Consider the following 12,445-nt stretch of genomic DNA (forward strand, 5'->3'; position numbering starts at 1 on the left):
TCATAATGCTTCAGGTTACAGATATGAATTATTGAAAAATGATAAGAGGAAAATTCTTCCTATTTGAATTTCCAAGCTGAATGGAAGTTTATTGTATTTGATCATAGAATGCTAGAGCTAGCACGACTTGGCCTTGTCAATATAACAAAATGACAATACCACCAAAGTTAATTTTCAGATGTAGTGTTATACCAATCAGATTATTGGAGGAATCTTTTATAGAACTCAATAAAATAAAAACAAAATTCATCTGGAGAAACAAAAAGAAATCTAGAATGCCGAGGGAAATAATGAAAAAGTGTTATAATGAAGGAGAATGGTACTTCCAGACTTCAAACTGTATTATAAAGCAGTAGTCATCGAAACCTCTTGGTACTGGTGAAAAATTAGAAAAATAAATCAATTGAAAAGACTAGACAAGAGAGAAAATGAAATAATGGAACTCAATAACCCAGTGTTTGATAAACCCCAAAACATAAATTATTTAGGAAAAAACCCTTCCTATTTGATAAGTACTGCTAGAGAAAATGAAAAGCAGCCTGGCAACAATCAGCCTTAGACCAACATCTTACACCATATTCCACAATAAATTCAAGCTGGATAGATGACCTGAATATAAAAGATCTTTATATTGAAAAAAAATTAGAAAAGAAACAGATTTTATATCTCTTACATCTCTGGGTAGATGTATCCCTAATCAAACAAGGTGTCGAGACAATCTCAAAAGATAAAATGGATTATTCTGATTATACTAAGTTGAAAAAGTTCTGCACAAACAAAATTAATACATCTAGATTAAAAAGGAAAGTGTTCAATGGGGGGAAATTTATGTATCAAATTTCTCGGGTAAGAGTTCGGTTGCCAAGATATATAACTCTCATAAATACATAAAAATAAAAGCTATTCCCCAGGAGATAAGTGATCAAAGGACATAAATAACTGGTCATAAAAAGAAATTGCCAACTACTAGCAACTATATGAAAGCCTGTAATCACAGATGAGAATAAAAAGGCAAATCAACACAATCCTGAGGTTATACTTCCTGCCCAGAAAATCGGTAAAGATGACCAAAGATTTAATATTGAAGAGGTTATAGGAATATCAGCCCACTAATTCAATGTTGTTAGACCATTTTGGAAAACATTTTAAATATGGTTATTATAAATTAAAGTCATTAAAAGATCCTCATATTTTAACTCCAAGATTCCATCGCAAAGCATATTCCCCAAGGAAGTCACTGATAAAAAGAAAATCTAAATTCCAAAATATTTATAGCAGTGCTTTTTTTGTGATAGCAAAAGGCTGGAAACAAAGTAGATTATCATTGACTGGAAATAACTAAACAAAATGTGGCAACGTGTTTTTCCCCGCTACAGACATTGTATTTGTGGGAGCATATGTCCCAGATTTATGGGGAGGAGTGCTTTATAGTTGCTGTTTTCACCATATTATCTTAGCAATAATCGTGTATGCTAGGTAATTTTTAACAGGAATATCTGTGGATCTGTGTGATTGTTGCATCATAGATTGAGAGTTGAAAGGAAGCTTAGACATCATCAAGTCTAACTTCCTCTATTTCTCCTGAATGTCGCAGAGGGGATTTTATTTCACTTCCCATTGGGAAGATAGCAGATCTAAAGTCCCTTCCAATTCTCAGATTCTGTGATGTCTTAGTCTATTTTCTAGGGTATGATTGATCAAACCATCTGACTAAATACTACTATTTGTATACATAAGAGACTTCACACTGAATATAAGCCGATCCCCTGAAGATTTGGATAGAAGATCATCTCTCTCAAAAAGGCGACCTATTTAAGCTTATAGAAATTTTTTAAAAATGGAAGCACTTCCTGTGACCTCACATTATACATATTTGTCTCCATGCCATAGTCCTCGTTACCAAATTATATAGTTCGGGAAGATAGAAACTATATAATTTTTCTCCTTAATATTTCTCAACAAGCCCAAAGCCTGACATGTAACAGGCACTTAATGTGCTTTCATGAAACATTCAGCCGAAAAAAAAAGTGAGTTTCTTGAGGGCAGGAAGTTTTTTTTCCTTTTGTCTTTATACCCTCAGTATCTACCATAATATCCTGCTCCTATTAGGTGTGTAATGATGCTAATTGGATTGAAATGAATCTCACTCTTTTCTCCATATCCCGTGGATGCTGACTCTATCTTCCCTCCCTTTTTCTCTCTGATTTCCTCTTCTCCTCTTCCCAGACTAAAAGGTCCCCCTTTCTGATTGAAAACACAGTTGTTTCACCAAAGAGCTCTTTTCCATCTGCACTCCTGAAAAGGCAAGGACATGTGTGTGCCCCACCCCTGACAACTGTCTTTCTATCACAAAACAAGCATATTGAGATTTAGGGGCAAAAGAGGAACTTCAGAATACAAGGGAGGAACTGGTCAACATTGAACCAGGTGGTGATGAGGTAGTAATGAGGAGAAATCGATAGGCTGGAAGCCAAGTTGTAAAATTTGTATTTGAAATCAGAAAACTTGGATTCAAATTTATGTATCAAATTTCTTGGGTAAGAGTTTGGTTTCCAAGATATATAACCTTCATAAATGTATAAAAATAAAAGTTATTCCTTGGTAGATAAGTGATCAAAGAACATAAACCATTGGTTCTGAAAAGAAATTGCCAACAATAAGAAACTGTGGAGGAAGCGACTTTAAGGATGTGATCTAAGCAAGGGATCTAGAAGAGATACTGTACCCAAATGGAGCTGAATAAATGTAAGTATGAGAGAACCTCCAGACCTTACAACACCAGGGTTGCAAGTTGCTGTTGTCACACACATATCCTATATGTGTTGTGACTCATTATCATTGCACTCAAAATTTGAATCCTCTTCCTTTGAAAAGTGAGTATATTTATATGAGTGTGTCCTGAATTTAAGGAGAGAAGGTTTTGCAGCTACCATTTTTACATTATTTAGTCAATGCTTTTGTTCTCCAAACTAATTGTATCTACTGGCTGATTATTAATGATAAATACACTATGAAGGCCTGTGAGTTATAGAGCTAAAAATACCCATTCAGGGTAAACCTACAGTCCTGAGCTATAAAACTGTATATACCCTTTGACCCAGCAGTGCCATTAGTGGGAAATTTATTAGTGGGAAAAATTTAAGGAGGAAAAAGCACTCCCATATGCAAAAATGTTTGTGGTAGCTCATTTTGTGGTAGCAAAGAATTGGCAAATGAGTAGATGCCCATCAATTGGGGAATGGCTGGATAAGTTGTGGTATATGAAGTAATGGAATATTATTGTTCTATAAAAAATGATGAACAAGTTAATTTTAAAAAGACCTGGAAAGACTTACATAAACTGCTGCTGAGCAAAACAAGCAGAACCAGGAATACATTGTACACAATAACAGCAAAAATGTTTGGTCAACTGTGAAAGACTCCGTTCTTTTCAGTAGTTCAGTGATTCAAAGCAGCCCCAATAGACTTTGGACAGAAAACACCATCTGCATCCAGAAAAAGAACTATGGAGACTGAATGTAAATCAACACATGCTATATTCACTTCTTTTTTCTGCTTTTTTATCTCTTCCATGATTTTTCCCTTATGCTCTGATTTTTCTCTCCCAACATGATTCACAAAGCAATGTGTATTAAAAATAAATACATTTTAAGAAAAAATAAATTAAAAAAACAAAAAAGATTCAGAGAAATCTAGAGCCCTGAATATAGCAGCCACTGCCCAGGGAGCCAAACAACAAATGAAAATTCAAGTTGGGGGAGAAACCCTGAGAGAGCACTACAGGGACATGGTCGGATATGTGTTTTAAAAAGATTTTTTGGCTGCTAGAGAAGTAGAAGACCCGTCTTCTCTTTAACTGCATGCTGTCCTACCCCTCCCCCCAACCTCCCATCAATGGAATTTTTACTTGATGTTCATCATAAGACTAGTCCCCCTGTCCCTGTATTTGTTCTCCCATTATCTTAGTTCTATTCTCTACTTTCTCTCCAACCGATCTTCAATACTGTGTTCCCCTCCAATCTGTACTTCCTTGGTTTCCTGTCCTTTTGCTCACCTCCCACCCCCATCTTCACTTTCCCCATCTTCCCCATTTGTCTTCCAATTTCTCTTCCTTTCTGGCCCTAAGAAATGCCCCAGAAATAGTCAGAACTCAACTTATAACACAATAAAATGCTAAAATATGACTGGGGGGAAGGGGGGACTTGTGGCATAGAATGTTTAGAGTTTAGAAAGTCAGAGCTTAGAAAGTGGAATGTAGGAACTGGGTGGGGCCTCAGAACAGGGAATATCAGAGCTGGGAGAGAGCTTAAAATGCAGAACATCAGAACTGAGAAAGACTTTAGAGACTTTCTTAAGCTCAGGATTCTTTGCTCTTATCTTTCACGGGCAGCTCAGCCACCTCTTGGTCCACACTGATTTTCTCCTCCTGGGTGTGTTTCACACCCTTCCTATCTTTTTTCTTTCTACTGTGTACTGCTCAAAAATACAAAGTCCCTGAGGCTCTTGGGGGCTTCTTGGGGATAGTTTTTAGGAAGTGGCAGAGTTAGAAACTCCATACAGCAAAACCCCAGTCTGAGGACTTCCTCTCTAGGGGGAGGGGAGGGGCCCCAAGAAGTCTAACATGTTCCACCCAGAGTGACACATCCCCTGTGTCAGAAGGCATAGAGGCTACCATCAGAGGGGACAGGGACGGCCACGTCAAACAGAGGCACAGGAGAAGGCAGAAGCATCCAGGAGGGGGATTGCCCTCCTCTCTGGGACCTCAGCATGAATTTGTGTCATCCAGGTAAGTCTTCCTGGGGTGGGGCAGGTTCTGGAGAGACGGCATTGTCATCCTAGAAAGGAAAACTGGACAGAAAAACTGAGGGGAGGAAGAAAGTAAGCGAGAGAGTCGAGCTCTGTGGCCTGGGGCAAATAAATTACTTTTCTCTGAGACTCAGTTTCCTCATCACTAATTCTTAATTTCTTCTTAATTAATTCTAAATTTCTTAATTGCATGATTCTATAAAAGACAGAGGAATGTCCCACTCCAATCTTGAGCTGGATGGACTGGGGGAGCATTCATTCTCTCTCCTCTAAGGGCACTTCACAACCAGCTTAGCCCAGGAGGAACGATAGGGAACAATGAGGAAAGAGGCAGATTGCAGCCTGATGTAAGAAAAAGCTTCCTAAAATTCAGAGCCATGCCAAAGAGAATAGAGTAAGCTCTCCATCACTAGGGAGTCTCCAAGGGGAGGAAGAAGAACTGCTTGTGAGGAATATTGTAGAAGAGATTTCTGCTTAACTCCAGATTGGACCAGATCTCTCCAAAGAGATTCATTCTATCTCCGAGTCTCTGTAATTTGGAGTCATCACTGAGGGCACTAAAGGGGAGAAGGGAGACCATGAATTCATTGCTTCATTTCTATATTTTTAAAATATTTATTAAACCCATAATTTGTGCAAGATACTTTGAGCATAATAGTATAGAACTGAGAGTTAGGAGAAACCTTTTTTTTTTCCTCAGTAGTAATTTATTTTCCCCAATATGTGTAAAGATAATTTTTAATATTCATTTTTGTAAGACTGTGGTCCAAATTTTTCTCCCTTAGCTCCCCCCTCCCCAAGACATTAAGTAATCTGATATAGGTTCGATATGTGGAATAGGAGAAACCTTAGCACAGAGAATGTCAGAACTAACAGGGACCTCAGAACTTGGAATATCAGAAATGGGGAAAAACCTTAGTTTGTGGAGAAATCACGGAACCTGGAATATCAGAAATGGGAAGAGTATTAAAACTGAAAAGTCAAAGCTGGGAAGGGCATTTGAATAGGAAACGTCAGAGGTGGGAAAGACTTCGGAACAGGGAATGTCACAGATCCAAGGGATACAGGGAGTATCAGAGCCGGGAGATATCATTTAATCCAGATGCAGAAGAAGAAGCCAATGAGTGGTTTAGATTATAAAAGTTCTTTTGGGTTTTTTTTCCCTTTTTGAGGATTTCTCAGAATTTCCTTGTCTTATGGAGATAGGTGACAGGGGGTTGAGTCTGGAAATTATCTTCTCCCTTTCAGGAGACAAGTTATGAATTGTATTCATGTGATTAAGTAATTGCCTGAATTCCCAGTCCCGGGATCCTCTAATCTTAACAAAATAATGCTTCAGTGGGGCTTAAGACAAATTACTTACCCTAACGCAGTGGAATGGAAAAAATGCCAAGTTAGCCAATCTCATCCTCCTCCAGCGAACTTATATGGCCAGATTTTTCTGAAATTTTGAGCATAGGAAGAAATGCAATTCTTATGGTCTGTGAAAAAGTGTGTGTGTGTGTGTGTGTGTGTGTGTGTTTTGAATGTACCTACTTGTTTTCATGTCATCTCTCCCATTAGAAATGGGAGCTCCTTTGGGGCAAGACTACATTTTTATTTTTATTTTTATCCCCAGAACCTAGCCTAGAACCTGGTACAAAGTAAGTGATTAATAAATGCTTGTTGGCCCACACATCAACCAATAAACATTTATTAATCACCTAATATGTACTCGGCATTGTTTTAGGACTACAATGATGAAAGTGGAATAGTCCTTTCTCTGAAGAAGTTTATATTCTCTCAGAAGACACAATGTTTATTTGTAGGTATGTTTGTGTTTGTATATGTATTGATACACACATACCTCTCTATACACATATAGACATAAATATTGTTGCTCAGTGGTTCAGTCATGTCCTAGTCTTCATGGTTCCATTATGAGGGTTTCTTGGCAAAAATACTGGCTGTATTTGACGTTTCCTTCTCCAATTCATTTAATGAGGAAACTGAAGCAAACAGGGTTAATTATTTTGCACAGGGTCAACCAGCTTGGAAGTATCTGAGGCTGGATCTGAACCGAGATTTTCCTGACTTTGGCACTCTATCCACTGATATGACTTCCTATTGTACTTCCTACTTTGACCCACTCATTACCTGCCTTTTAGCAAATTCTCGGATATTGCTTCATTAATGCAGAATACAAATCACTGTGCTCCTCTTCCTCTGGTAGGATGAGCCTTATACTCCACTGGGGATGAAAAGAGGAAGTCTGGCTCAGTGTAAAGGGCATTGGATAAAACATTAGAAAAGCTAAACCTGTCACTTGTTCCCTTCTCACTCCTGAATTTCACTTGCAACTTGGGTCTCATTTTATAGAGGCCATTCTCATCTATAAAAAAGAAGAGGTTGGCTAAAATATTAATGTCTTCTTTCTCCAAATTATCTTTATATATATATATTATATGTGATATATATAATATATATATATATTTCCACATTAACATATTGTTCTCCCTATTTGAATATAAGCTGCTTGAGGTCATGGGCTATTTCCTTTTTGTCTTGGTATCCCCAACAACTAGTGTAGTGGCAAGTTCATAATAAGCAATTAGTAGGTGTTTGTTGATACATTATTTGTTGGCTTTAGAGCTCTCTTTCATCTCTAGATCCCTTAGGTTTGATTCACAGTGTGGCTATTTGGGTAATTTTAGGCCAGTCCCTCTATTTCCGGACCTCCGTTTTCTCATGAATTTCACAAAGAATAAGATCAGCTTTTTTTTAGGGACCAGCTCTAAATCTTGTGACAGTAGTTGGTCCATCACAAAGGCATGTCTTATATAAACAAATAGCTCAACTTGGAGAGGGGAGTAGATTGTCCCTGAAATCCCTATAATACAGAGGAAGTTCAGTCTGGAGTCTCTCTCTGAGAACCAGCTCATGGCTTTCTTGAGCCCTGGGGTCTTCACTTCAGGGTCTAAAACTTAAAACTGGGCCACAAAGCTAAGTCAAAAGAGGAAGGAGTCCACTAAGAGAACACCCACTGACACATCAAATGGAAGAAGATTTAAGGGAAGAAATAGGATTTCCACATTGTAATTAAGAGTTCCCATTTCCCTCCCCCCCTAGGATTTCAAGGTTTCAAAGGTGTTTTCATTATAATACCTCCATGATGAAGGAGAAATGGTCATTCTGATTTGCATGAGGAAACTCAGGTTCAGAGAGGTCCAGTGACCTTCCTGGAGTTACACGACTAGTACATAGTAGAATTAAAATTTGAATCGCAGTCTTCTGATTCCAAATCTCACTTTTGCTTTTACAAATCCCGCTTCCAAGGGAAGCCATATGGTACAATGGGTAGAGCACTAACCCTAGGATCAAGAGAATATGAGTATAAATCCAGGCTCAGACACTTACTAGCTGTGTGATCCTGGGCAAATCACATAATCCCATTACCTCAAAAAAACAAAACAATGAAAGTCAACCAAAGAAACCAAATTTGATGTCTACTATTACCAGCTATGTGACCATGTCCAGGACTCTATTTCCTCATCTGTCAAATGTCAGGGTTGGACTACATGATCTCTAAAGATTCTCTTAAGTCTAAATCTAGGACCCTACAATAATCCTTTGTGACCCAATGATGTTTTTAAGATGTACTTCATTCTCCTGGGTTCAGCAGACACCAAGTTCTTCATTTTATAGCAAGGAAACTTAGGTCCCACTAGGGAGCCCCAGATAAGGAATTCTCACCAGGGTCTCTAGATTCCAGATCCATCATTTTTTTCATTCTTCTCAGCTGACTGTCTTATCTCCTCTCAAAAAAATTTCAGGGTTCATCTTCCCTTCCCCCCACTAACAGGAAAGTAAGGGGACTCACTGAGAGAGAGAGAGAGACGGCCCAACCACAGTAAATTATTTAGAAATGACCTAAAAGAAGCCTGACTCTGGACGGGAAGAGGCTAGTGCTGTGGTTAAAACAAAGACCGCCTTACTGAGCAGCCTAGAGCCGAGGAACAGAGGAAACTCTAGTTGGTATGAACCAGTGGTGTACACCCACAAACCCAGGCAGGCCCGCTCAGTGAACAACTGTCTCTGCTTACTGAGAAGCTGTTTTACTTTCCAGTCTCCCCCCAGGAGACTTCAACCCCTCTGGAAGCATCTGCCCCCTCTCAGGAGAAAGGGGAAGTAACTCCAGCTGTCCTGAAAGCTGGTCTTACACACCAAAAGATTGCTAAAAATATTGATGGGAAAGAGGAAGGAAAAAAACAGAAGCAGTTCAGGGACAGGACTCCTGGAGCGCCAGGATTGCTGGGGCAGGGTTGACGCTGAAGATAGATGACTTTGACATTTGGGAAATCTGAATGATTAAACCTGACATAGACCTCAACGTATGCAAATAAGTTAAGTACTATACTAATCATCCCTATTTTCCAGATGAGGAAACTGAGGAGGAAACTGAGGTTTAGAAAGAAATTACTTGACTATAATTGCTCAGAAGCTCACTAATACTGAGTATTCTATACACTTTGTCATGTTCAATCCACAAGCATTTCTTTAAGTTCCTCCTATGTGATGGGCACTGTGCCAAGCATAGGAACAGCCCAAGGAGCTCACCTGCCTGGTAAAACTGAAAAGACCCTCTGATATTTTCAAGCTGGGTACTTTTCTCTGAGCTTCAGATTGCTATCTATGGAGGAAAAAAAAAAAAGATTCCTAGCTATTAAATAGGGGTAAGAACCATTACTTTGGGGCAGCAAAATGGCATAGTGGACAGAGCACTGGTCCTGAAGTTAGGAGTTCCTGAGTTCAAATCCAGCCTCAGACATTTAATACTCACTAGACACTTAAGGGCAACTGCCTCACCAAAAAAAAAATTTTTTTAAAGGATCCAAGACGTCCTCAGTGTGTCTGGAGGCAAGAATTGGGTAAAGCAAAAAATAAATTTGAGTGATTTTGGTATTGCCCTCTGATGATTTGCCCCTTTCCCCTTTTCTCAGTGCTAAGTGAAGCCTGGGGTTTAAGAAGTTTTTTGTTTGTGCCTTTTTTTGTTGAATGTAGATTTCTTGCATGGAATAACAACAGCTGACATTCATAGAGACCTGCAGGGTATACAAAGCACTTCCTAGGCATCATATTCTCACTTGAATCTCATGAAACATGTCGAGCAAGAATTATTACCCCCTTTTTACAGAGAAGAAAACTGAGGTTAAGGAGCCTATTTAGGGCTGCATCTTTATGAAATGTCATAGGCAGAATTGCAACCCACTTCCTGTGCCACAACAAGCTCAGTGTTCTTTCCAGTATGCTGAGCTACCTCACTGAGGGATAAGACAAAGCTACAAATGCCTCCAAAGTTGTACAGCCCTTAATTGTTAAAGATGACAGGTGGAGAGACACAGTGGAAAGATCACTGTATCTGGAGTCAAGAAGAACTGGGCTTAAATCCCAATCTGTGTGTCCCTGGATAGGTCATTGAACCGCTAAATCTCAGTTTCCTCATTCAAGCTAGAGAAAAGCATGTAATAGACATACAACTGATATTGGATTATAGAAAATCAACTAGAAACAAATCTTTGGGAGATATATTGACTTAGAAAACCATAAATTAACATTATCTGTGTTGTATTACATTTTAAATTTATTCATTCATTCATTTTATCTCTGTTTTATTTATTTGTTCACTATTTCTATATTTTGTTTATATGTTTTATCTGTCCATTATTTATTTATATATTTTATTCACCTATTTATGTTTTATGTACTTATTTATCTATTTGTTCACATATTTTATTTATTTAAATGTTTGCCGGTCCCATTTTAATCTGCTTCAAGCCATTTTGCAGGGAGCATTATATTTCTGGTTTTTATATTTTTTAAATCATAACTTTGTATTTTCAAAATACTTTCAAAGACAGTTTTCAACAATCACCCTTACAAAACCTCGTGCTCCAAATTTTTCTCCCTCCTTTCCCCTACCTCCTCCCCTAGATGACATGTAATCCAATATATGTTAAACATGTACAATTCTTCTATACATATTTCCACATTTATCATGCTGCACAAGAAAAATCAGATTAAAAAAGAAAGAAAAGCAAGCAAACAACAAAAAAAGGTGAAAAAATTTCATGGAATAATAACAGCTGACATTTATAGAGACTTGCAGGGTATACAAAGCACTCCCTAGGCATCATCTCCTCACTTGAACTTCAGGAAACATGTCAAGTAAGAATTATTATCCCCATTTTACAAAGAAGAAAACTGAGATTAAGGAGCATATTTAAGGCTGCATCATAGTTGATCATCCCATAATCTTGTTGTTGCCGTGTACAATATTCTCTTGATTCTACTCATTTCACTTAATATCAATTCATGCACGTCTCTCCAGGCTTTTCTGAAATCATCTGCAGATCGTTTCTTACAGAACAATAATATTCCATAACATTCATATACCATAACTTATTCAGCCATTTCCCAAATTGATGGGCAGCCACTCAGCTTCCACTTCCTTGCTACTACAAAAAGGGCTGCCACAAACATTTTTGCACATGTGGCTCCTTTTGCAGGGACCATTTTGACACCTCTGCAAAAGATCTGGTTTCAAGTCCCATCAATGGTTTATGCTCTCTGTGTGACCCTGGGCATATTCTTTAACTTCCTCAAACCCCCAAACAACCCTTTAAGATTCTAAATTTCAAAGGAACAATCTAAATTGTTAATAGAGAAAGTTCCCAACCAGGAGCTCCTGGACAAAAGGACAAAAACACAGGGATGATAATAGTACCGACTTCACATTGAGAATATCCACTGGAATAATGTCTAAGAAAAGAGATCCTCAAACATGGTTGCCTAGCTAGAAGACATTGTAATTGGGATTTGAATCTGGATCCCATGACTCTAAGATTAGCATATCTCCTGCCCCTGCAGCTAGCCCACATCTCTCTATCTTGTCCATGAGGATTATGTATCAGAAACCTTCTTAAATGTCATGTTGGTATCCAGGTGTACCAGCTGTCTTACCTAGTCAGGTAACCCTATCCCCAAAGGAAATGAGGTTAGTCTGCCATGACCTGTCATCCTAAATCCATGCTAGGTCTCAGTGACCACCACCACCATCAGACTTTTCATTATTTCATTATTTGTTTAAATTTGTTTTTAGAAATTAGAATCAAGCCCACTTGCCTTTATCATAGTTAATGCTTTAAAATAAGAACTCTACTATATGTCGTCAGTAGGGTTAGACATTGGTTGGTTGTTGCCCTTTATTCTTTTTTTTTTCCATTAATTTTTTTTTTACTTTTTTATTATAGTTTTTTATATACAAATCATATGCATGGGTGATTTTTCAACATTGACCCTTGCAAAAACTTCTGTTCCAACTTTTCTCCTCCTCCCCTAGATGGCAGGCAGTCCCATACATGTTAAATATGTTAAAGTATATGTTAAATTGTCCTTTATTCTTGAAGAGAACCAAAATGACTGCACTATGTTAGGGTTGAACTACAGTATATTTGACAGTAACAAGATGAGCTCGGAATGGGCTGCAACAGGTCGGACACAAATACTCCCTATGAACAATTGGGACTTGCATATCTCAGGTTTCTTCTGAGTTCCTCCAATTCTGTTTCTCTCATAGAGTAGAGCACCTTCTCCGATAAGG

At 38.2% G+C, this 12,445-nt stretch overlaps 1 protein-coding gene across 1 annotated transcript in view; it reads left to right on the forward strand.

The window, feature by feature from the left end:
* Positions 1–4,271: 4,271 nt before the first annotated feature.
* CYTH4 (cytohesin 4) overlaps positions 4,272–12,445 on the forward strand; it is a 40,907-nt gene continuing 32,733 nt past the window's right edge. The window contains exon 1 of the mRNA XM_051961789.1: positions 4,272–4,786. Coding sequence (XP_051817749.1) covers positions 4,768–4,786 — 19 coding nt within the window. The 5' untranslated portion in view covers positions 4,272–4,767. The remainder of the gene's footprint in view (positions 4,787–12,445) is intronic.

This window comes from Antechinus flavipes, chromosome 5 (genome assembly GCF_016432865.1).
Source record: "Antechinus flavipes isolate AdamAnt ecotype Samford, QLD, Australia chromosome 5, AdamAnt_v2, whole genome shotgun sequence".
Classification (NCBI taxonomy): domain Eukaryota; kingdom Metazoa; phylum Chordata; class Mammalia; order Dasyuromorphia; family Dasyuridae; genus Antechinus; species Antechinus flavipes.